Source organism: Labrus bergylta, chromosome 9 (assembly GCF_963930695.1).
Source record: "Labrus bergylta chromosome 9, fLabBer1.1, whole genome shotgun sequence".
NCBI classification, from domain to species: domain Eukaryota; kingdom Metazoa; phylum Chordata; class Actinopteri; order Labriformes; family Labridae; genus Labrus; species Labrus bergylta.
In genome coordinates, this window is record NC_089203.1 from 9700886 (window position 1) to 9727617 (window position 26732).

The following is a 26732-nucleotide window of genomic DNA, read 5'->3' on the forward strand; positions in this document are numbered from 1 at the left end:
GGCAGTAGACCCCTGCAAGTGGCTAATGTTTTGAACAAGTCACTCTGGATTCAAAACCACTATTAGTCACCAAAAGGGGGCTTCACTACTAACATTGTTGGACTCCAAGCTGAACCAGACCATTCTTATTTTTGAGCTTTAAGATACCAAGTCAATTACAATACTATTTAAGAAAACCTATAATGTTTTTAATTTACACTAAAAACTGTCATTGTTTTATAAGAACCAATGAATCCTGGGTACTGCAGATTGTTTGATACAATAATTAATTATCTGAGTTGTTATATTCGATGGCAATATACAGTATAGTGGTTGTCTTTGGGTTTTTGCTCATTTCTTTGACTTTTCTTTGGATATATTGGTTGAATAATTTAACTAAGAGCAAATAAAAGTTATGAGTTTTTTGTACAATGTGGGGTCTGTCGTACATACAACTGTTTTTTCTTCCTCCTTCATATGCTTACTCTCCCCTTGTTTGTTTTAATTCTCTGTTACATGCTTAACCAAACTCTCCACAGGTGTTCCTTTTCTTTCTTTAATAATTATCAAACCCATATGATCTGCCTCTGCAAAACACATACTAATCAAGCCCTTCCAAAGAGGGGCGTGTTCAGACACAGCTTTACATTTAAAGCTACAGGCACAGAAACAGCCTGTTCTGAGCAGGGCTGAAATAGAGGGGTTTATAGGCATGGTCAAATACAGGATCAGAGTGGATTCATAACAATAAACTTCTAAGACATATTGGGAGCTCTGAGACTTATTTATTATTTATTTTGATTGATTTTCAGTAAAAAGGTCATTTTTTAAGGTCTATCCCAAAACTGCAAAAACCTTGCAAAAAAATAGCACGTCAGATTAATAGCCTCAGAAAATATGAAGAGTCAGAAATAAAAGGATTTTACATCTGATATTTGTCTATGGCTTGGGTTTGGTTTAAATGCGTCAACATGCCCAGATAAAATTTGTGGATTTTAACAAGATGACCTTAACATTTTTGTGTAGATAGAATGTGTTACTTAGACATAACTGTAGACGAATAAAGGCAACTTGAAGCCTGATCCGTTGCCAAACAGTAAGAACAGCCTTTTGAAAATTGCTGTATTTTTTCCATCCAGTGTAGCCTTTTACATGCCTTGTGTCTAAACAGATCCAGACAGACTTCAGTTGTAGTAAATCACACCCAAATACTCTTTAATTCTATTTGCTAGTCTTTATGAAACCCTCTTAATGAGTAATAACTGGTCAATAACAAGAGGCGGGCTAAAAATAGCTACAAACTGAGCTCTTGTTTCAGAGTGTTCATGGTGAGGATACATTCACCCTGTTATCCACTAGAGGGATGTGTTCATAATACAGTCTATGGTTCATACTCATACAATAGCCTTTCAGGAAGTAGCTACTAGAGTTCAAAAGTTTATGACAGCAGGTCTCGCAGATTTGCAGAGACAACATGTAGGTCGTGGTCAATCAGTTTCCCTTCTACTTAAGTTTGCCCTGGTTTCACCATGAAGAAGGTGATACTGCAGTTTGTTTTAGGACCAACCAGGATAATACTCATGACCAGGATACTCAGTGTAAACGCACTCAATTTTATCGGAACTGGGGAGGTTATTTACAGCACTCATGTAGGCTAATGGGTAAAAATATGCAGAAAGGAGATATGTGAAGCAAAGTTGTGAAAATGTTTCAGTTATTTTTAATACCACATGTTTTAAAACGATTCAATCACTGTTGTGTTACTAGCCAAAAGTAGCCTACCTGAAGTAAAAATAAAATCTACAGATCTTAAAGTAATATTGGTATCCAACGACTGCTGCAAGTGAAAGAGAGAGAACAGCGGTCGTTTCCATTTAAAGAGTACTTTTGAAGTCTCAAAAAGATGCAAATGTTATGTTTATATCTCTCACAACCAGGAGTAGATTTTGGTAATTGATGCCTAGGCTGATAACACTGTTAAAATTACATGTGTGTCACATGTGTTCATATGAATTGTTGTTCACATACACAAACATACAGGCCTGTAACTGTAAGATTTTGTTTGTAACATATAAATATATTTTAATCTGATCTATAAAATAATAAAATAAAATAGGAAACAAAACAAATGAGTGGAAAAGAATATACATCTCATTTGTCTACTCAATTACATTAAAACCCATTAACAATTGTTAGCTACTGCAGTCCATCAGTGTTTGGCCATAGAATTATTCAGCAGTAAAACAAAGGCAAAGTGCAGTTTTAGCCGTAAAACTGAAATGGTTAACCTGAATTTCAAATTACAATATGTTTCAAATTCACTTCACTTTCATCTAATCAATCATACAATTGGTTTTTAAATATAATTTTATACTTGTGCTTGGCAAACAAAAAACAAAAAAAGCTGTTTTTCTCACTTTCGCTTTGTAGGGCAGAATTGTGAAGAAAAAAATAGCCACATAGTCACGTACAAGCTTCCTGAACACCAGAGATTGTACAACTGTTACTATAAGTTTCTTCACCAGAAACTATGCAATCAGTCACGAGTACAAACCTCATGATCTGCAGCTAGTGGAATTTGATAGGGATTTTCACTTTTTTCACTAAATAACCATTATATTTATTATGTGCTTTTCACAGAAAGTGTGACAGACCACATTTGTCTTAACCGTCTGGCTGTAATACTTCTCAGACTTTCTACATAATGTTACATAGGTTAAAATGGCACAATAGGGAAATGTTCTATTTTCGCTCCTTTAAGTGATAAGATATGAAGTACAGTGAAAAGGAACTGTCTAACTGTTACAAGGTTACAAAGCTAACCTGCTGTGTGCTTAACAATTGTTTTTATTCAAGGACCTACCACCAAGAAAACATAAAAATTATGTAGAGGAATCCTGTCTTGGTTAGCTGGAAAATATATCCTCAGTAAGACAAGTCAGATATGTTGTTATTTAGTTGTTATAGATACTATACATCTCACCATGATTCACTTTATTTTAAGCAGTGTGCTGTCTGCCTGGAAAAGCCCTGATGTGTTTGTCTGGCATAGTCCACCACAAACCACAGTAAGAGATCTACAGCAACGTCCTCATTTCAGCCTGCTGTCTGTCCACCTGTCTGTTAGCTTTCTGTAGCCATCACTCTCTCTTGTCGGCTCTCTGCCTCTTGACAATGCTGGAGACGTCTGTTTTTAAATGGTGAGTAGATTTTCATTCCAGTCGTTTAACATGTTGACTAAAAAAGGTGCAGGGTCGTTCGTACAAGTAGAAAAGCTTTTATGCAAACATATCTTGCAATTATTAAAATTGATCGGGGTAATGCTCTAATGAACAGTCTGCTAATGTCTCGTGATTGTGTCGCTGTAAGATTTCATTATAATATTGAACTCAAAAAGCAAATAAATCATGTCTTCCTTTCTCCATTCTGTAAACATATGATGTGCTTTGCAAACATCACTGACTTCGATAGACTGATAGCTTAAAAATCCATCCAGACTTTGTGTACCTTATGAAGTACCAATGAGCATTGTGTGGCAAGTTACTGAAAATAATAACTTACTAGTACTTAATAAGTTACTTTCAAAGGTCATATATTCGCCACCTTTTCAACCAGTTAGAATAAGTCTCACTAGATACACTATTAGTTACCACAAATAGGAGTGGTGTTACAGTGTTGCGTTACTATGTCATACATTACACCGAACACTGCAGATGATAGCTTGATGCTAACACGATATGGACACTGGCTAACAGATTTAGCAACGCATTACAGGATTGTTAATTTAGGAAATAATCTTTTTTTTTTTTACTTAACATGCCTTAAAAAACAACATTAAATTCACTTGTGCCTACAGACAAATGTTTCTTAAACTCTGTGGAGACAAACTTTAAAAACTGCTGACTCATGCTATTCCGGTCTAGTCTGCTGTGATGCATCACTCGCTCTTTGTGTCTCAGTTCATGGAACATATCCCTCTGCTGCCCAAATTTGGGTGGCAGTCTGTGCCCATCAATGCGCCCACCTCTTGGGGGAGGTGACAATGGAGGCCAGGAGTGGTGGAGTCTAGCACCCAAGACTGGAAACATGTCACCATTCAGTAACTTAAGACATGTAGAACATTTAATATCTATATTTTTTATAGAAGATTATCAATTTTACTCAATAGCTACATAATATTTACCTTGACCTTTTTAAAGTTATACATATATGTATATAGCCGTTATTAAAAAAAGACTATTGTTAACAAAGCATGTCCCTTTTTAAGGGTCTGCACAACCATATAGCAGGTCCATTGCTAAGAGGCTGGTCATTTGAAAAGGGTGAAACACGAGTCCTTTGGGCGAGTGAAAGCAGATCCCTAAGAGCAGGGGTGTGTCCAGAGGGGTGGCATGGGCCCTCCTTGAAATCTGATTGGCCATCCCAGGTGCCACCTCAAAAAACAAATTTATAATTGGCTATTTGCCTAATAAGAGAGCAGATTTACAGTGCTCATAATAGTCATTTATCAGACGTCACATTAGGACTGACTGCCTTGTAAAAGGAAACTAAATAGTCAGCAAGGTTTTCATCACTTCATTAGATGCCGATAAAAACAAATTAGACACTAAAGTGCAGATTACAGATTGTTCTTGAAAGACTCACTACACACTAAGGAGACCTTTATGGACATGCAAACAAGAGTTGTGTCAGGAGTATTTAAAGAGAAAATATGTTTTGGACACTGTTATAGAAATATTTCAATGAGAATATGAACAAAGACCAAGACCCAATCATCTTTGTGAGGTTTTATTCTGGCAAGAAGTTGCAGGAAGGAGTGACTGTACAGAGTGTATCATGGTGATCAGTCTGTAGCTCAAATGACAGAGAGACTGAAGACTCCTTTTATACATGTCAAGGAGGAAGAAACAATATTGACAAGCTCTGTTGTAGGAGATAAGCAGTTTAACACAAACGACCTAAACCTATCGAAGAGCAAATGTCCATGCAGAGTCATCCTTGTAGAGATCAAAGGTCTCGCATAACAGGATTTGTATCGGCCAGTTTAACCTAAAACAGCATTTCTTGAAACGTCAGTCAGATCACAACAGAATTATTTTAACACATAAACAAAATATATATTTTCCCTTTACAACACCACATCCAAGTCTTAAATGCTTTCACGCATTTTCACTGTCAACTGGTGATGCCTTTTTTTTCACAAGTTACTGCTCATCATGCTCACATATGGGTTTTGGTAGGGTTTGAATTATTCCATGTGAAGTGTTTTGAGATTTCTGATCTTCAAACATCCTGAGGGACAAAATTGTCCACACTCTGCAGAGAAGTTTCTAAAAAATAGTCAGTATAATAAGCACCTTAATAAGTGCAGCGTGTTAACTCTCAACAAATGCTTCAGTGCTTGCAGAAAGTATAGCACAGCTTCTTGTTGTTTTTTATGAAGGCAGACTTTTATAGAGGCTCCTTCCTTTCCTCTAAACAGTATCTCTTAAATCGCAGCCTGTAAGTGACACTTACAGGTCTACATCAACGGGCAAGGAAGAGACCATTTAAATTAACTGCTTCCTGATTTTAATCCAGTAATGGATTGTAAAGTGCTTTTGTCTTGCTGTTAAGGAGCATTAAAGGTGTCCACTTTCACTTTTGTCTTTGCAGTGAAAAGACCTCAAGGACAAAGGCTACACGATGGTTTTGTTTTGTGATGCTGTTCGTCATCATAGGAACTTCAATGTTCATTTTCTACAGTTCAAGCCCTCAAGTATCATGGCCATTGAACTTTTTGACAACAAGCTCAGGATCAAGCCAATCTACCCTCAATGTGTCCAATAATGTTGGAAGTGTAAGTATGTTTACTAGTCTTTGTTTCATTTAAAAAAACAACAACAAGGCACTTACTAAAATGACCAAGGCCAAGAAGATCCATTGATGTGGTTTGCTTTTCCTCTTTATCTGATAATAAGTCATTTGGATGGAATCACATTCAATAATTAGGTTAACAGCACTTAAATGTATTAAAAAATTATTATAAGAAATAACATTTGTAAATTATACACGGAAAAGATCACCAACATAATCTGGAACTGAAAATTGCTAGTTTCTTGAAAATTGCGATTTACTGAGAAATCATATTCTTACCATAAACTACATAGATGGCTTAACAAATTCAAACAAACATACTCACCAACCATTTTGAAAATAATTCGCGATTTTGTGTTTCTTTTTTTTTTGGAAGATTTATTTTGGGGCTTTTTAACCCTTTATTTCAGAGTTAGGACAGTGGATACAGTCAGACACTGGAGAAAGAGAGTGGGGAATGGCAGCAGAAAAGGAGCCAGAGATTGAATATTAATCCCGGCCACCTTCTCCTTGAATCCTCTGTACATTGGGGTTCACACACTAACCGTTAGGCTTCCAGTGCCCCAGCGATTTCGTAGTTTTGACCCTGTGTACGTACCATTGTAAATACCTGAGCTAGAGCCAGGGCGTGAGATGAGAGGTCTCCAGGCTGCATCCATACCCAACACAAAATCCATAAAAAGGATTATTATCTGTGGTGCATTCACTGAATCTAAAATGGTATTCCCTTTCTATTTGGTCTGTACACATCTGCAATGATCCATAGCATGTCCTTTTATTTGAAGCTAATATTTGTGAATAGTAAAGTAAACAAGGAAACAGCAATGATATACCCTTTTTCAACTGAGATGCAATACTCTAATACCTCTGCACTTGCACAGATCTCTCCAGATGACCCTCCAGCATCAGAGTACTTTGTAGCATATCCTGGAAAGTACCTTTTCATAGTGGATGAACCAGATAGATGTCAGCAGGAAAGCCCATTCTTGATCCTTTTGACCCCAGTAGCACCCCACAACACAAAGACCCGTGACGTTATCCGCAACACATGGGGGAAAGAAACCACAGTGTTGGGTCAAAGGGTCAGCCTTTTCTTCCTGCTGGGAGTATCTGCACTGGAAGATGGGACAGGGCCCATTAAGAAGCAAGTGAGTTGACTCAGTTTTGCAAAACTAAATTGTCTTTTATCCCTCTGCATATTCTTGCGTTTTTGGTAATACTTTAATTTGATAGTCCATCTGTTGACAGTAGGGATGTAACGATACACTCAACTCACGATACAATCCACAATACTGGGTTCACGATACGATTTTCTCACGATTTATTTTTGCAAAATGAGAATGTAGATAAATTAAGACTGAAAAAGATTCCTTTAGGGGCTTCAAACCCACTTGTCAGTGTGGTTTGTCCTTTTTTCCTCACAACAAGGGGCGATTAAATGCTGCATCATGTTGGTTGTGCTATTTGTGTAGTTCCCCTTCTTCTGGTAACATTTGCACACAGTTTTTGTCTTGTCTGTTATCTTCTCGCCTCTTTCATTTTCTGTCTTGGGGAAGCCAAAATGCTTCCTCACCTCCAATCTAAAAGACGGTGGTGCAATCCTCAATTTCAAAATCTTGCTCTGCAGCTGCCAACCGCCCTCTGCTCTACAGCTGCTGACGCTCACAATATTATTGCGATTCATTTTTCAGAGTACCGATGTGAACCTTGACACCTTTGAATCGATTTTTTTTTACAATTAATCTTTACATCCCTAGTTGACGGTCAACAAGCTATCAGTATTCATTTGCATGTCAACATGCTCTCTCCAATGTTTTGAATTTGGACTGCAGTACCAATTTTAAACACAAGGTTTCAGAGCTACTTTAAACATTCATTTTTAAAAGTCCTATTCACATTTTGGATTGGTATGTGGCTATAGACATTGACTAATTTTTTATTTCATCAACTTTATAACTTTCACCAGGTAGCCACACAACTAATGTTGCTTCATAATTGTGCAAATGGGCAAATTTACATGTTGGTTTCATTTGCCTCTAAGTTTCCAAAATATCTGTTTACTACGGCTTTGAACACTTTCTTGTGATCTTCTTTTTTTTATAGATTTTACTGGAAAGCCAAAGACATCATGATATTCTCCAGAGCAACTTCTTGGACACATACAATAACCTCACCATTAAAACCATGATCATGTTTGAATGGGTCATTTCCCATTGCCCCAACAGTTCCTATGCCATGAAGGTCGACTCAGACATATTCCTTAATGTCCACAACCTTGTAGACATGCTTTTGAAAGCCCCCCGACATCTCTATATGACAGGACTGATTGCAAGGAATGCTACTGTTTTAAGAGACCAGAACTCAAAGTGGTATTTGCCAGTTTCAGCCTTCCCTGAATCTACATACCCAACCTATGCAATGGGACTGGGCTATGTGTTCTCGCTGGATTTACCAAAGAGGATACTGGAGGCGTCTGCACACGTTAAAGCTATTTACATTGAGGATGCATATGTGGGACTTTGTCTGAGACATTTGGGAATCTCACTAACTGATCCTCCTCACAGTGGTTTGTTCATGGTGTCAATTCCTCAGAGCAACTGTTGTTGGACGTCTGTCATTACAACAATACTACAGAACTATAGACAGCTTTTACATGTGTGGGAGACATATCAGACTCAAATCAAAAGTGGCTGTTAGTCACTTTTTTTTTGTAATACAGAGACAGACGCTGTAACGGCCTTATTTAACAGCACAGTATTTACAGCGATACACAGTTTACATTATGACTATTTTTATTTACAAGGCCTGGTTCAGACTTTTGATACTGAAGCGTTGGATTTGAAATATACAGTATATATATATATATATATATTCAATATTTATATGAAAGCTGAGCAGATTGTGGTCACAGTGTTTGGTCTTTCCAAAGATTGCACACATCAGTGTCAACAATTACAGTTAAGTCGTCTGCACTTCAAGCCCCCGTACATGTAGGGCATTACCTTAATTTTATCCAGATGAAAATTGTAACTTCTACTCAGGGTTATGTTGAGAATTGTACATACAGAAATGTCACTTGCAATACAAAGGGAGCTTCAAAGTGGCTATATGAAAGCAAAAACTGCACATGAAAATGTTATGCCAAAAAAGTGTTTGAGTTTGACGTGATGAATATACAGTAGGGGTGTGCATCTCTCCTCTACGAGACAATTTGATTCAATTCATTCAGCTATAGGGCTACGATCTGATGCATTGGACGATTTAATTTAGTACGATGCGATCCATCTGACACCAATTGATGACTGATCAAAAGTAATTTGTGGTTTCATTTGTGTTTCATTTAAAAAAAAAACATGTCCTTGTGTTTATTACTTTTCCAAGACACGAGAGAATAGGCCTACTGTACAAACAAACATTTAACGCAAACATTTTGTGTATTACTTAAGAGTCCGACTGATTTATCAGCTGGCCGATAATGTTGGACAATAATAGCATATCACAGGACTATCCTTATCGGCTAATTTTATCTCCGATATGTGCCGATATAACTCGGTTTATTCAATTCAAGTTTATTATTCATTTTTACAACATTTTGTTTATAAATGTTAATTTCTAAGGTTAAAAAATGTTTTCAGTGCACTGTTGTTATTCTGGCAAATAAAGGCTTTAGTTCAACTGTAAAAAATTAGCATTTTCTTAATTAGAAATCTTTTTCACAAGTGTTTGGTAACAGCATTTGAGGGATCAACGCAGTAAATGTAGGTGTATATATCTATCTATATCCAGAGATTGAAGATAGGGTAGGGTAGGGTTAGGGTCAGGGTCAAAGAAAGATATCGGCTGATATTTTGGTGTCGTTTTTTTTCCAAAAAAGCCCCAAAAAATTCCATATCGGTTGGCCCCTATTATTATTTGAAGCGCCTATCACATGCCCAGGTGTGTCACTGTGACAGTTAGTTAGGGGATGAAATATATTTAGTAAATAAAGCTGTTTTGTCTTCTATGCACTTAAGTTCAAATCGGTTGCTGATTCATATTGATTTTTCTCTAACTCTTCTTCTGTGTCATCCATATGTTGCATGGTCGTCAGATGTCTCACATATCTGGTTAAAGGGCATTCTCGGTTACTTAGTAGGCAGAGACAAAGTGTGCAGCTTAGAGAACTTTGACCTGTAAAATGTGAACATCATCAGTCTTTACTGTATGTGTGGGGAACCATGTTGGGTAATTATTCTGACTACTTATCTATGGGTTTCATCTCTCCTGCCTCATAGGTGAGTAACAGGCACATATGTAAACATATTTACATGCTCTCTATAACTCTAAGCAACCTCTGAGCTGTAGCCCCCACCCATATGGTATCCATCAGAGGTGTGAAGAGTACTAATATATTCTACTCAAGTAAAAGTACTGTTACTTTGATAACATTTTTATTAAGTACAAGTAAAAGTAAGAGTTTAAAAATGTACTCAAGTAAAAGTAAAAAAGTAACTTGTTTAAAATGTACTTTAAGTAAAAGTTACTTAGTTAATTTTTTAACAATGCAAAGATTTATCTTTTCAGATAAACATTTTCTTTTCTACCCCATTGACCAAAACAAAATATACATAATGATGAATAAATAATCAAGGATTATATGTTCAAGTAATCAGCTGTTTTATGAAGGGAAATGTTTAAAGGCTTTATATGCGATTTTCAGTAGATGTCGCCCTTGAGCACCAGCATGAAACCAAAACAACTTGCACTGCATTGTTGTGTTAGCATGCTAATGCTAGCGATCTTTACTATGCTCGTATCTTAACACTGCATGTAAATTTACCCGAAATGACCATGATCTAGTTAAGCAGTGAGTACAGTATGTTATTTTTCTTTTCTCTAGTCCCTCAATTAAACAACTTTTATACGTGAGAGGAGGAGTCAGCCGGCCGTCCTGGAGATATAAACAAACTGAAGATAGGACTCTGAAAACATCACAGACAGTGGGACTCGGGTGTTACACCCATTGTAGACAGTCATTACTCACAGAGTTATTTTCAGAGGATATATTTGATTTCAATTTAAGTGCGAAAAATCGCATATTTAGCCTTTAAACTATTTAAGAAAATACTAAAAGGATCTTTGTCTCAATCATAAACAGTGTAAAGAGTATTTTAGTGTTTTTAGTTTTATTATTCTGAGGCTGGTTAGTCTCAAAGACAGCCTCAAAGGCTGACTTAGCTGCAACTAAACCTGAGATGAAAGATAATCCATGTGTTGTTTTAAAATGAGCCGTAAATATTAGATGTTTTAGTCATTGTTTGATTACCTATTAGCTACTGAAGCTTCTAACTGAATCTCTTTGGTTTGAAGTATTTATTTTCACACATCTGAAATGTGTTAAGTTGCAACAGCTTATAACACCCAACTTCCTCATACGTCTGTGTAGCGGTTGTTTACTCCCCCTTGCGTTGTTTGATGAATCAGGCAAACACTTTGACTTTTGGCACCAGCACGCCGTTTAATCTGATAACAACAGAAGCACATACGGTCTCTCACAGCCACTCTTCTAGTAATAAGCTCCAACATTGCTAAAACATTAACAAATAATTGAGCAACCTGTTAAGCAAGCCACACCACGGAGATCAGAAGTTACATTTTAGCGAGCAAAACACACAACGTGATGAGCCTAAATGACTCAAAAACATAGTAATATGATCACAGAAAAGTTTTACAATAATTTCGGAGATTCTCTCAAACATGTGAAATGGAAAAATGTAAACGAACATATTTTATAGTATTTTAGCGGAACTCATTTACACATAAACTTACCACGGGGACAGCATAGTGCAGACTGGCGAAGATACACAGGCTGCACCGCTTAAATCTGCAGGGGTACCAGCAGAGGGCGCTCATGTTAACCAGAGTCCCAGTGGATACTCATTAGAATTAATTATAAACAGTATTTAAACAATAGAAATAGGAATAGTCAAATAAAGACATTCTATGCCAAGTGATGGCAAGTGGAATCATTAACTCTGTTACATCTGCTTCAAAATAAAATCACATCACCGATATGCCAATTAGGGACTTTTACTGTGAAAAAACTTTCCGGAACCTAATGTGTTTATCACTCGGATTGTAGTCGCGAACGCTGCATTGAGAAAAAGCATTCTCAGCCACTTCTTTGCCCAAGAGTCAGAACCACTGCTAACTTATTTTAATCATCTTGGACTTAAAGGTCCCATATTATGCTTTTTCTGGTTTTATATGCCCTTTAGTGTGTTTTCCAAGTGTCCTGTGTATGTTTAGGCACATCTATGTGCAAAAATCCGCGGAAACGTAGCATTAGCTGCATGTAACGCTCGGTTCTAGCCCCCCTCGATAAACATTTGTCAGTGCAGCGTCATTGTCAGTGTGAGATCACTGATCTAAGCCCATTGGCTTGTTGTGGCAAGCCCAGCAGCTCATGTTGTAATTTCCGAAACGCGTGCTGAGCAACTGACCAATAACGACAGAGCGGCTCGGCAGACCAATCAGAGCAGACTTGGCCCACGTGGGGTCTAACAGTGTGGGCTCAACAGAGTGCAACTGACGGACTCAGAGCGTAGAGGAAGCAAGGAGGAGAAAACAGACACTTTTTTCAAACTTTATCTATTGTGAACGTACAAAAGTAGGTACATAGATTAAATATACAAACCCCTAATAGGGAATAATATGAGCTCTTTAAGACAATGAGACATCAGTTTATAAACACCTTCGGCAGGTAGACCCGCTCTAGTGGAGGTGCTTATCCGTGCTGCACTAGCTGAAGTGGCACCGAGCCAAGAAAAGGGTCTCTCTCTATCTCTCTCTGTCTCTCTGTCTCTCTCTCTCTCTCTGTCTCTCTTTCTCTCGCTCTCTCTCTCTTCTCTCTCTCTCTCTCTCTCTCTCTCGCTCTCTCTCTGTCTCTCTCTCTCTCTCTCTCTCTCTCTCTCTCTCTCTCTGTCTCTCTCTCTCTCTCTCTCTCTCTGTCTCTCTCTCTCTCTCTCTCTCTCTGTCTCTCGTCACTCCGGTGCGATGAGGGAAAATCATTCATAGCAGGCCTATTTTTTTACTCAGTAACGGATGTGATTTAAAATGTAGCTAAATACAATACTTAACAGGAAACCTACTTAAGTAAAAGTAAAAGTACAGATTTTAAAAACAACTGAAAAAATAGTAAGTACAGCAAAAAACTACTCAATTACAGTAACGCGAGTAAATTTAATTTGTTACACCTCTGGTATCCATCCATTATCTATACCGCTTTTGCCCTTTAGATGTTGGGGGGCTGGAGCCGATCCCAGCTGTCATTGGGCGAGAGGTGGGGTACATCATGGACTGACATAGACAACCAGCCACACTCACATCCACACCTACAGGCAATTTATATGTTAGCATGTAGCCTGTTTTTGGACTGTGGAAGGAAGCGGGAGTAGAGAGAACTCACACATGCATGCAAAGGACTTGTCCGAAGGGGATTCGAACCAGAAATCTCAGTGCCATGAGCGCTAAACACTGCAGCAACGTGCAGCCTCCCATATCTGGCATGTGAAGGACAATTTAAATATGATTTGATAAGTGAAAATGTTAACTATTACTTGAATAACATAAATATTGCATATGGGAAATCATGAAGCATACTACATTTTAAGTTATTATGATCATTTTCAAATTGTCCCTTTCATTCATTTTATTACCTACATGAAATGATAACAGTTTAAAACATACCAAAATTATATTGTTATAAACTATATTGTTTATCAATTTGCAATGGGACACAGCATAAAATTATTTCCTGAAATCTTTTTTTTTTTTCACTTTTTTTTGTCTCAGTCTGTTTCCTCCAACAGTAATTCATAATTTATTAACCTGAAACTTTTACATCGATTATTTTTTTGATAATTCATTATTTTTTTGTAAGCTTAGACATCCTTTGAAGTTTATGAAAAAAAAAATGTTTATTAAAAAAACGAATCACCCTGACGAACACTTTTGTAAAAGCAATTTCATTTCATGGAGAACTGAGCGGAGAACCTTTTTTTCCCTTGAAGTTGAATACTGTTGTTGCGGACATGAACAACAGCGCTCTCTTGTGGTAAGAAGGCAGCTAAGAATTAAAGTAAAATAGGAGAGAGTGACAAAGGAGGAGATTATGTGGACATGTTAAAAAAAATAGAAGTTTAATAAAGGTTGCTGTTATAATTTGATTTTTAATCACTTGAAAACAAATAGCATTTATTAAGATAGAAGCACAGCAGACTTTGAGTTGATGCTTTCAGGGGAGGACCCTGGTGCCCCCTGCAGTAACACATGGGTGACATGTGAGTTGTCCATTAATATTTACAGTCTATGGTCTTAATACGTTTTGTTCCTGAAATCAGACCTTAATTCAACTCCTGTTGTCATCCAAACAAACCTTGATAACCTGTGTTAAAACAATTCCAAAACCAATCCATCCTCAAGATTGTTAAACTAAATGTCAATATCTGTAATCTGAAGAAAAATTCAAATGTGACAAGATGCTAAAATAAGCCTCTTCCCCTTTCCCTCATCCTCCGCCTACATTTAGCTTCTTGGACAAAAAAAAAGGTCTGACTTGTAACCTCCAAACTTGATCACAAGATGGCCTTCCAATGACACAAAAAAAAAACAATAATGTTGCAGAACTTTGATGTAACTGCAATTCAATAAATGTTACTGTTTTGACACAGTATCCCTTACACTGATCTTGGGGTAAGTTATAATGTTAAAAAAGTTCTGCCCATCACTGACCAGTGTACGGACAGACTCCTGTTCAGTGAGCTAATACAAAGCCCACAATCACTGAAATAAACACGAGCATGTCATTACATCTCTTAAGCCGTGTGGATCTGCGTGATGATAAGACTCCTAAAAGGCAGAGACAAATGCTACTTGGAGTCTTGTTTAGTGGCCTGACCCAAGCAACTTGTTTTGTTAATATCAGCGCGAGTTTAGTTCAAATCATAGACTGTAAGTATTAATAGACAGAGTGACGTCACCCATCTGTGACGGCAGGGGGCTCTGGAGTCCCATCGATGCTGGAAATGCTAAAACAGCCTAACATTCAGTCAACGACAGACTGAGAGCTGGAGCTGAGGCGGGAATAAGTTTAAGTTTTAAGTTAGGTGTCTTGCCCAAAGACACAGCGGACATGTTGTTGCAGGAGCTGGGGATAAAAAACCCCTATAGCCTTTTCAGACATGCACAAAACTCCTAGAAATGTTCTAACATGTTCTGGGTAAGCTGCATGTCCTATAATGTAAATGGACACAATTTTCTTACCAAGTTTCTCTGAACTTCTTCCCACCTTTCACCCAGTAAAATCTCTGCAGAAAGTCGTGGTGAGCCAAATATATGGCTCTGTGGTGATAGAGATTTCAAGAAGATAAGCCATGAAGACAAACTCTTAAGGCAACAAGTACCAGCCAATCATCGTTTCACAAGGGGGCAGGATGTAGAATAGCGCTTTGTGAGAGAGAAAAAAAATCCACGTGTCACACTTATGTGTTTATATCAGTGAGGATGTCACTGTTAAGATAAGAATACTTTTTTTGCTCGGCTTATGACCTCACAGATAGTGTCATCTGATCAGACAAGGCAGGTTATAAATACACCTGGAATACACACACGTACAGACAGGGTCTATGGACTTACACATTTGTTGTGTGTGTGTGTGTGTGTGTGTGTGTGTGTGTGTGTGTGTGTGTGTGTGTGTGTGTGTGTGTGTGTGTGTGTCTCCCAAGAAATGCTATAACAAAGTGGAAAGTCAACTTTTCCCCTCTCAGAGAATACAGTGAGTATTTGCAAATACACAGAAACACACATGAGAAGAAAGAAATGATGAGGTGTAGAGAGAGAGAGACAAACAACCTCTATCAGTCTGGAATTTTTCTTATCCAATTGTTTCTCTGAATGTTGTCTTGTTTAGGTTGTTCAGTCTAGAAATGAGTCTTGTTCAGTCTAGAAATGAGTGTGTGTGTGTGTGTGTGTGTGTGTGTGTGTGTGTGTGTGTGTGTGTGTGTGTGTGTGTGTGTGTCAAGCAGCTGACCCTGATGTGAACAGGGCCACTGTGTCTTACCCACAGAGAGACCATTCTTCATTGCGACACGAACTCACCCTCTCTCACACACACACACACACACACACACACACACACACACACACACACACACACACACACACACACACACACACACACACACACAGAGCTATCCTCTCCCCCCAATCTCACTCTTAATTTGTAACATTCACTTAAAGACACAAAAACACATACAGAGGGTGCAAAAGACTCCCTTGCCATCGTTCTCTTCTTCTCCTGGTCTCACACTGACATACAACTCGGGCATAGTCTTGTTTCCCCCCAACAAAACCCCCTCTACACACTGGTGCGCACGCACACACACACACACACACACACACACACACGCACACTCAAACACACACCCAATTGACTTCGTCCCACCGCATAATGACACTGCTTCACCATTCTGACAGTGAGTCAATGGTGAAGTCAGGAGACTGGAATCTAGTTTTCACTTAAGTAAATTTTAAAAGCAAACAACTTTTTTTTTTTAAATAGGTAGATGCTCTTATTCAGTTTTGATTGTTCTTTGTCTGATAAAGACTGCAGCAAACTCTGCGGCACACCCAGATCTGTGCAGAGGTGCTAAGGCCTGTTCAGTGAGTGCAGACCTAGTTTCTTTTGTTCATTTGTTGTTTGAATGTATGCCATTTCTCATCTGTTCAGGAGACACAATTTCCCCTCTACCTATGAATTTTTAACTTTTAATTGTTGGGGACATCTAACAGGCTTTACACCTGTGATGATGCGAACAAATACACTGGGTGGGGAACACATTTGCCATGAAATAAAAATGTGGCTGTTAAATTAGGATAAAAACAGTGTAAAACTAACAGGTTGTGGTGATTAAATTCTTGCTTCATTTGCTTTTGCATGGCAGGGTCATTAGTCATGATGCATGCTGATGCACTGATGATGAGCATCGTGACCATCAGTTTTGAAACAAATTCTCCATGCCCTGATGGCGATCTCCTTTTCCATGTGCATGAAGCCTTGCAGTAGCTTTCATTGGATATCCATATATAGTTAAATGCACCGTGCTCTCCAGCCTACATGTGAATATTGCTGTATTCTTTGCTGTATTTTTTATTTTATCACTTTTTTTTTTAATACAAATTGCCCTTTTGATACACTGCAGGAACTTTGTAGGAATTCAAATTGTTGATGTGGTTATCTTGATTTAACAGAATAACACAGCTGTCATTGATAACATTTTACATCAAATTACTGTTGTAGCCAAATGTCCAATGCAAAACCTTTACTCTTGAAAAGGTAGGCTGTTTTTTTTATTTTTTTTTACAGTTTCAGTGTTGCATCTTTAGGTAGCCTAAATCTTTATGTTCAGAAAGTTTCAGGGAAGGGATATTTGACAGGTTACAAAAGAACATTATTCTATTTTATCTTTCAAATTCATCAATGTAACATCATGCACTTTAACTTTTAACTTTATTTCATTATTTTCTATTTATTTGTAAACGTAATGTGATTAATAACAATGGCTGAGGGGAAGGAGGAAGACTCAACTCTTCTCCATAAAACACACTGTTGCTCACCAAAACATGGAGAGACTGTTGCTTTACAGCATTTGTGTCAGCTTTTTTCAGTGAACTGATAATGGACGCAGATAAAGAAGATGCAAATTGTCTTCCTTGTCGTGTGCTTGGAGTTGTTGCTAATTGTCAAGTTATCTGAATCGTTGTAAAGAAAATATACACGAGAAACACGGGGGTGTAGCAGTAAAACATGGTGATGGCTGTTTGACAATAAAGGGCGATATCCGTTTCGGACTTGGGCCTAAACATGAGTAAACACAAAAAAAATCTTATTTAAAATGTAGAAGGAAAAGGAAGTCATTTTCACACCCGAGTTGTGGATGAAAACATTTTTTTTAGACACATTATAAAGTCATTAACAACTGCTCTCATTGAGAAAATGTTTTTACTAATATTTCTTCATCCCCGAATATATTTTCCTTTATCTAGTCTCTTCAAAAAATAGAAATAAACCACAAAACTCTGTAATTTCTTTTTTTTAGCTTTTCTGTTTAATGCTCTTATTTCTAAAGGAGTACCCGGATGTAGCCTAGTGTCTTTTCACGCTGACGCGCTTGACGTTGTGTGAGCTAAACTTCAGAATGGAGCAGACAAGAGGAAATCCCGTTAGTTTTTCAGTGAAGATATTGTAACAGTCCATGTCTCATCTACTATTATCAACCTAGCAAAGTTATTGACAGCAATGTCGAGAGAAAACACCACTCGGAGTTTGGACAGCATTGACCTCTCTGCTTTAAGAGTGAGTATAACTTTTGTTTCTGTGCTTTCTTAAAGAAATGTTGCACTGGGAAGATGTGGTGGGTGTTTCTTGGAGGGCTGTAGTGTTATTTCCGAGCAATAACTTCAAGAGCAAGTCGAGATTTATTTTATTTTCAGCGACGGTCGACACGAGCTTTATGTGTTTAGGTTTAGAGAAAACGTGTTCACGTTTGTTTATGATGTTTACTGAGCCTGGCACGCTGAAACGTAGGCTTTCTGTCTGTTCCTGTTTGGTGTTAGTTTACCGTTTCAAGCTACACACAGGACTTCTCCTCTGGCTGCTGACTTAAAGTTAACATGCAACATGTGAAAAACACACACAGAAAAAAAAAAGTGTATTTAAGGAGACAGCTGTGTGAAGTATTCTCCTGAGTTGCACTTTTTAAATCCCAGTTCGAGAAATTCAACTTCTGACCAACTTTATGTACATTTTTTTGTTAGATCTTCGTTGATCTTCTGAAATCTTAGGAAATGAACGGAAGAGGATAAAGGGCCATTGAAAATAAAATGTTTGGGCGTCTGACTTTTAACTCAGAATAAAGATATAAGAAAGTCTGAATTTTGAGAAATAAGTAAAAAAAAAAAAAAAAAAAACAGATTGTTGATATCTAGTGTCTTTTTAAGTGATAATAGGGAAACACCTTCAGTGAATGCATGACACATTGGCAACGTTTTCAATGTTTCCAAGCTGTGTTTTCATCCCCTGTGGCTCACATGGTGTTTACACTATCATACTGTTACCTGATGTGAACTTGTTGCAGTATAATTTGCTGAACTGTTTCTTTTTGTTTGACAACATTGTGTTTTTTTTTTTTGTTTGTTATCAGGACCCTGCAGGTATCTTTGAGTTGGTGGAGGTGGTTGGCAATGGAACCTACGGTCAGGTGTACAAGGTGGGTCCGCTCATGATGCTTTTCTGTCCCTCTAGAGTTTCCATTTTCATACAAACAAACACATGTACGTCCTATATACCTATTCCAACATTATTCTCATGGTACCTATAGTTAAAAATATATTTCACTTGATGCACACCATGAGGTTAGCAGCCTTCATACATGCAGGGCCAGCATCTGCACTCGTCACTTCTGGTAACACTTACTCAAGATACTTCCAGTTAGTTTGAAAAACAACAACATGAAATTACCTTTCATCTGATATATCCTGTAGACAACACACACGCAGCTTACGCGCACGCAGCCACGCATATGCACACACACACACACACACTCATCTACAGTTTCTGCTGCGTCTTTTAAAGGGCCTGGGTGGGGCTCACTTCCTTATCACAGTATCTGTTTGTGTACATGTGTATGAGGACTTTGTGGTTTAGGGAGGTGTTTCGTCTTATTTAGGTCCGTTGCAGCTGGTTGTGCCCTTGGTGCAAATCATGCTGCAGAAACACAAACTGAAGGTTACACCACCTATGTGGAGCAGCTCTATTTTCAAAGCAGTTCTGCACTATGCTCACATCAAGAATATCTATTACTGTAAAGAAATCTTAAAATCACTTTGTGTGTGTGTGCGTGTGTGTGTGTGCGTGTGTGTGTGTGTGAGCACGGGTGTGCCTTGATTGCCATTCGACTTCCTGAAAGGGGAAATGTTGTAAGAGATGCACCAGGGCACAGGACAGAAAGGCATGTGTTGGTATTTACAGGGGGTGCTTATAAACAGGAATAGAAAATTACCAACATCACCCTGTGACTAGAGATGTCCATTTCATTTATTTCTCATGTGAAAATTTGAGTTGGACAAATAGTGCAATATGGGATTTTTGCGTCGAGATTCTTTTATCTGTTTTGCAGATTTCTTCATGTTGCATATTTCCTGTGAGGGACTTTTGGTCTGTGTCCATTTTGGAGACCTCTCAGCTTTACCTCATCTCTTTTGCTGATTTTGTCCTATCCATGTGTAAGCGGTGTCTCCTTTCGTTATCAGCAGGTATATGGGGCGGCTGTGGCTCAGTTGTTAGAGTTGGGGGTTCGATTCCTAGAGCTACATGTCTGATGTGTCCTTGGGCGTCAAGACACATCACCCCAAGTTGCTCCCGCTGCTTCGTCGGCGGTGTATGGATGGGATAAGTTACTGCTAATGGTCACTTTACATAGCAGCCTCTTCCATCAGTGTGTTTATGGGTGTGTAGGTGTAGATGTGACCTGCAGTGTAAAAGCACTTTGAAATGAAGGATTTATAAGAAAAGTCAATGTTCTGGATCTCTCTTTTCAGATGATTAACAGCTGCAATATTTAAAACTGGCAAAGTTACTTTTAGTTTCGCGACCAGAGAAACTTCGACTGTATGTCCTCTTCATTAAGCACCGCACTCCAACAGCATTGGCAGAAAACAGACTACAATGTTTTGTGAGAGTATTCTCAGTTTGTTACCTTAATGAAGACCATGCAAACGTGTGTATCATGTGCAGTACACTCGTGTTTTGGAGAATAGAACTGAGCAGAGTTGCTTCAACAGAAACCAGCAAGGTTTTTTTTTTAACTTTAATTGGCCCCAGAGAGGGCTGCATGGTGGTGTAGTGGTTTGTGCTGTTGCCTCACAGGAAGCAGGTTTCTGACTCGAATCCCCGTCGGACAGGAGCCTCTCTGTGTGGAGTTTGCATGTTCTCCCTGTGCATGTGTGGGTTCTCTCCGGGTACTCCGGCTTCCTCCCACAGTCCAAAGACATGCTCTTTAGGTTAATTGGTGACTCTAAATGGCCTGTAGGTGTTAATGTGAGTGTGGCTGGTGGTCTGTCAGCCCTGTGATCGACTGGCGAACAGTCCAGGATGTAACCCGCCACTCGCCCATTGACAGCTGGGATTGGCTCCAGTCCCCCAATACCCCGGACAGGAAAAAGTGATATAGATAATGGATGGATGGATGGTCTCAGATGGTCAAAAGATGGAACTGTGGTCTAGGAAAGTCCAGTTAACATAAACAGAGACACCGAGATGAAATAAACAGTGATCATTGTGTTAAGTATAACACACGTACTCTGACAGTGATTAATAAGACACACTCTTGTATTTGTTTTTTGACCTATTCATAAACTGTAGTCAAAAAAATGTTTTTCTTCTTTCTAATCATTTTGACCAATGGTTAGGTTTTCGAACCTCGATACACTAATCTATCTCATGTGTCAGTATTTCAAAACACAACAGGACTGGATCATCCTGTTCTAGACACACATCCATTTTATGAATGGGATTACACCAGAATGCAGGCTGCTATGTAGTGAATAAGAGGTAAGACACCCGGCACAGGGATTCCCCGAGAAGTTAGGCAATGAGGCAAGAATTCAGACTGTGGCTGGCTGCTTATCAAGTTGGAAGAGTCAAGTGTTTATCATTAGTTTACTTCTCAGACGTTCTGTCCTCCTGCAGTGCATCTGTGTTTCCAATGAGTTGTCCAATTGTGGCTTAGTAAATATATTTAAACTATTTAAAAAAGAATCATGACTTAGGCTTGTGCTGCATGATATGTCGTTTGACTACTTGATAGTAAGGCAAATAAACGTCAACACTTCATGCTGTTGCTTTATTATTTATTGGTGCAAAAAAACAAAACATTGCCAGGTTCACAATTTGTCCATGACTAATCTACAAGACAGTCTGCAGGGCATCATGTTCATGCATCTCTTCAACAGAGCACAGAGTCAACCTGACCTCGGTGCATGCAGAGTCTGTGTCCTTATGAGATTCAAGATTCAAAAAACGTCATTATCTATCACATACTGACACAAAATTATCTTTTGTTGAGGCTCAGTAGCATGAAAACATCCAAACATTCACACTAAGACTCACATTAAGTCATACAATCTCAGAAAGTAAACTAAAATGTAAGAATGCTTGTAAAATGTAGATAATCAGGGAAAGCGGCTGCCGCCACAGAAAAGGGACGCACAAGGCACGGTGTAGTTCTGTGTGAGTCGACAGACAGTGAGGGTATGTTTCAAAATGTTGCGGTCAGGCTTGACACACAAATGAACACAAGTTGTCAAAAAATGGTTGACGTTGACCTGGGAGATCTTTTTTTGTAAGAAAATAAACTTAATGTCCAAAACGTAAAAAAGTGGCATAGGTAATTATTAGTTGTTTGGATTTTCATAGAAAAATGTTATTTATTTGTGCATAAATACCTTTTCATTTGGCAACATATATTGAAGAAAGAATACATATTGTAGTGTTGGTCATTTCACAAATATTTGCAGCGCTAACTTAGGACTCTGTTGGGGGGTTAACAGGCTTCAAATACAAGACGCTGAACTAAATGTATAATAGATTATATAATGTATTTTTATAGCATATCTTGTAAAATACTCACAAAATTAAAAAAAAAATGGCAGGATTTGGTTGACGGGAAAATGCCAGCATCCTGATGTTGTGACTATTGTCTGAAGGGGCTGCTGTGGCTCAGTGGTAGCTGTCTCTTAACTGGGAGGTTTGGGTTTTGATCCCCAGCTCCTACAGTCACATGTTAAAGTGTCTCAACCTCTGTACCTCAGTAAAGCCCTTCCAAATGGTGACACCATGCTGACATCATGGGCTGTGAAGTGCCAGAAAACAGCTGCCGTTAATACATTTTTAGAGTGACTCACTTCGACTTCTTCTAATGCTACCAGTTTTTAGGATCACTTCCCATTTTTTGTGACCTACATATCATCCTTCTTACACTACTCAGGCTGACTGATGTGCTGACAAGCGTTTCAAAAATGCAAAAACGAAGATTTACACCAACAACCTAGATCATGAAGAGCACTAGAGTGTGATGTTTCAGATGCTATATAGCCATCAGAGCCTAGCACTCAACTAGTAATGAAGCTGGTTCAGTAGGTTCACATTTGCCCTTGGGGATGATGGTCACTTTACAAAGCAACCTATTTATTCATATATACATATACACACTAATGCATTGCTTTGATCCTTCAAATGCTTTTATCCAACACTTTTGAAAAAGATTTATAATGTAGACTATTTTTTAGAGTTGAACTTTATTTGCCAGAATTATAACAGTGCACTGAAACACTGATTTTTATTTAGAAAAGAACAATTACGAATACAAAAAGATGTAAAAAAAAAAGTTGAATAAACGTACTTTTATCTGCAGATATCAGAGATAAAATAAGCCTTTACTGTAAGTTACGTGACGTGCTACTATTGGCAGATATTATCGGCCGTCTGATTTATTGGTCGGGCTCTAGTTCCATGGTTTGTACTACTCAGTTATGCAAACAGGTAATAATAATGTGTAATAATCTTTGTGGCACGATTGTGCAAAGTCACATTGGTGTTTGATCTGAAGGAAAAGAAACAGAAAGAAAGAAAGAAAGCATTTTCTGAAATTGTGCGGGGTTTGTATTTGCTTGTTAAAGGTAAAAGTAAACGAGAGGAGGCAAAGGAACCAAGACAAAATAAGACGATGAAGAGGAAAGAAAGGAAAGTGAGCGAGTGAGAAAGGCCCAAGGGAAGGAAGGCAGAGGTGAAAGACAAAACGACAGAGAGGAAGAGAGGAAGGAAGAGGGAGAGTGGCCGATGAAAATAGAGTTAGAAGAGGAAAGTGCCCCCCACCAGGCTCATAGCTTTGCTTTGTGTTGATTGCCTGTGTGTGTGTGTGTGTGTTTGTGTGTGTTCCAGTGTCAGTGTGTATGTGCTGTTGTGTATCCCAGAGTCTTGAAAATATGGGGGAAGTCAACCAGAATATCCTTACAAGTGACTGGTCTCTTTACTTTCTAAATGTTTAAGGATAATTAAAAGTACAGCAGGAATTCAGAACACACTGCCATGAAGTTAGATGAGCTGAAAAACTATCAGTGATCTATTTATTTATCTTAATTAACAAACCTGTTATAATTGATCAGAGTGACAGTTTAATGTATGGCCTGACAGTGTACCCATGAGCACAGTAAAGACCAGTTCACTTTCTAAGATCTCATTCTCATCCTATAAAGGAATGAGAGAGATCACCACTGTAGTCAGTATAATGTCAAACCTGTGGAGCCCTCTTAGCTCTGTAATCACAGCCCGTAAAGATTGCATCTGAATCTGGGAAAAGGTTGTTCATTTATCAAAATGTACACCCAGGGATGTCCATCAAAGCACAAAGTACACATATGTTACTAACAGATTGTATGGGACTAATAAAGAGACACAGCAGAGGGAGATGGGAGAGAGACAGCTTGAGAGAATATCACTCCGAGAAGTTGGAGTCAGTCAAGCATTATTCATACATTAGATCTTTAATGTGTCGGCATTATTTCATGTATGTTATTGTCATACATAGATGCATTAGTAACCTTTCATTGACATCATATTTGTAGTGCACTTATAGTTTGACATTATTTGTGTGTGTGTTTGTGCGTGACCCAACGTTAATCCATCATGAGCACTAAGCAACATTTAGCAAAAGTTACAGTGGCAAGAAAAACGTCCATTTAAGAGGCAGAAACTACAAACAAAGGGGGGGGGGGGGGGGTCCTCACCAACAATCCTGCGCGATTTCCCTCTGGGTACTCTGGCTTCCTCTGAAAGAAATGCTTGTTAGGTTAATTGGTGACTCCAAATTGCCTGTAGATGTGAATGTGCCTCGTTTGTTTTCTCTGTAATTGACTGACTACCAGTCCAGAGTGTACCAATGACAGCTGAGATCGGCTCAAGGCACCCCAACTCCAAATGGGATAAGCAACAATGGGGTGATGTGTGCACTAGATCCCACTGTTCAAAGTCATAGACTGTATAAAACATGGATGTAGTCTCAGTGATGTCACCCATTGTTTTCTGAGGAGGGATTTTGAAGTCCGAACAATGGTGGTCGACATATTGGAAATGATATCTCCACCTAACTGTTATTCAATCTGTTGGAGCTGAGGCGGGCCTCCAGCCTTCTGGCAAACAGCTACAACACGTCCACCCGTCAGTCACTTCAACCAAGTCGATGAATATATGCAAAACTATGAACAACGCTTAGCTTTAATAAATCAAAACAGATGAACCACCTGTACAGTGTGTGCCAATAAAGAAATGAGCTGTGGCCACTTTATCATGTTTTTTTCTGTTGTATTAACATGGGACATAATGGGGATTCCCTGGCTTTTTTTCCGGCCAGTCTCAAGTGGACACTTATGGAACTTAGTTTTTTTTCACTTCCGCATTGGCTTCATTTTTCAACATCGGAGGTTGCTGCTTCTTCAAACCATCATGACTTCACAGATTAGTTTGTTTAACATGTGAGCGTATGCTTGAGAACTTTAATGCTTGATTTACTCAAGAGTGAGTGAGACAATTTCATCGATTGATCTGTTCAATAATGCTTTTGACTTATCCAAAGATGTTAGTCATCCACTCAGTACATACTTAAACTCAAGTAGAATACATACAATACTCACATGTTTTAAGGATCTCTGAACTTTATTACATCACAGTATGGGCACTAGGATCTCGGGTATGATTTGTTTGTATTAAGTTTGTTTCTGAAAACTGGATATGCCCTTAACTAATCCTGGGCGATATAACTAAAATTGTTATCACAATGAAAAAAAATCACATCAGTCAAAATCAATAATTATCCAGATAAATGTCAAATCATTATTTCCTTCAAAATAAAGTCTGATTTTGCTACTGAATAAAAGTTGAAAAAAAAACAGATGGCTAATTTTAATTGCTCTTTATTGTCTGTCATAATAAACTGTAAAAGGAACAGAGGAACATTTGTCAATCATCTCAATCATTAATTATTAGAAACATGCCGAGGCTTTTTAGAATCAGCTATATCTGAACCCGTTCGCTTGCCCGCTTCCATCGCTACAACACCTGTTGGTTTGCCAAACCAAGGGTTGTCCAAAACGATCGTGTGTAGGTGCCTTAAAACCGCCAAACAAATACAGACCAGTCAGGAGCAGAATCTAAAGTTAGAAGGAGGACATACTGATGGCTGCTTTGTTGTCAGAGAAGTCAGCACTTCAACACAGCATGTTTTCATGTCTGATGATATAGTGAGGTCATTTTATCATTTGATTTGGTAGATATCTTACATATTGCTCCTTTAATGCTTGGAGAGAGAGAGCAAACTGGTGCGGAGTCCATCCTCTTAGCAGGTCTGTCCTGTACATAGCAGCACGATGAAGCATAACTGCATTGTGTGCCAAAACCTCTTGTATTAATTGTGCTACACTTGCAAGAAATAACTATTTTTTGCGCCATTCTGCAATTCTGTGCTGGGCTTCAGGCCTTGCAACATGCAGATTGTGTTATAACTTACATGTTAGAATTACTGAGTTTTAGTTCTGGGAAATTTTTTGAGAATTCTTGAATGTTGAAATAATCGATCGTCATACAGGTTTCAACATCCCCCATGGCCTACATTATGATGTGGAAATGTGTCCTATCAGACATCCTTTTTTTGCCAGACAGTGTACTTTACAAAGATTACTCGGCACAGATAGGCAAATATTTAACATGACGAAGTCCTCCATCCAGTCTTTGTCTTAAGGCTTTTCTC

The 26732-nt window shown here is 38.4% G+C and overlaps 2 protein-coding genes across 3 annotated transcripts in view; both read left to right on the plus strand.

Moving 5' to 3' along the window:
• The first annotated feature begins 897 nt into the window (after positions 1-897).
• Positions 898-9617, plus strand: LOC109984309 (beta-1,3-galactosyltransferase 2-like). Its single transcript, XM_020634404.3, has 4 exons — positions 898-3179; positions 5635-5818; positions 6717-6983; positions 7939-9617. Exons 1-4 carry the CDS (start codon positions 3154-3156, stop codon positions 8530-8532), a joined length of 1071 nt encoding a protein of 356 aa, XP_020490060.1. The 5' UTR covers positions 898-3153; the 3' UTR covers positions 8533-9617.
• Positions 9618-18074: 8457 nt separating this feature from the next.
• si:zfos-2326c3.2 (mitogen-activated protein kinase kinase kinase kinase 4) overlaps positions 18075-26732 on the plus strand; it is a 55753-nt gene continuing 47095 nt past the window's right edge. For both annotated transcript variants that reach the window (XM_020634378.3, XM_065958562.1), the window contains exons 1-2: positions 18075-18229; positions 19077-19142. In XM_020634378.3, the coding sequence (XP_020490034.1) occupies positions 18173-18229; positions 19077-19142 (123 nt within the window). In that variant the 5' untranslated portion in view covers positions 18075-18172. The remainder of the gene's footprint in view (positions 18230-19076; positions 19143-26732) is intronic.

What these genes read in the sequence shown, in the direction of transcription:
- LOC109984309 (XM_020634404.3), top strand. Translation starts at nt 3,154, where the DNA reads ATGCTGGAGACGTCTGTTTTTAAATG. An exon ending in GAGACGTCTGTTTTTAAATG is followed by an intron (nt 3,180 to 5,634) that starts GTGAGTAGATTT and finishes TTGTCTTTGCAG; the next exon opens with TGAAAAGACCTCAAGGACAA. An exon ending in TGTCCAATAATGTTGGAAGT is followed by an intron (nt 5,819 to 6,716) that starts GTAAGTATGTTT and finishes GCACTTGCACAG; the next exon opens with ATCTCTCCAGATGACCCTCC.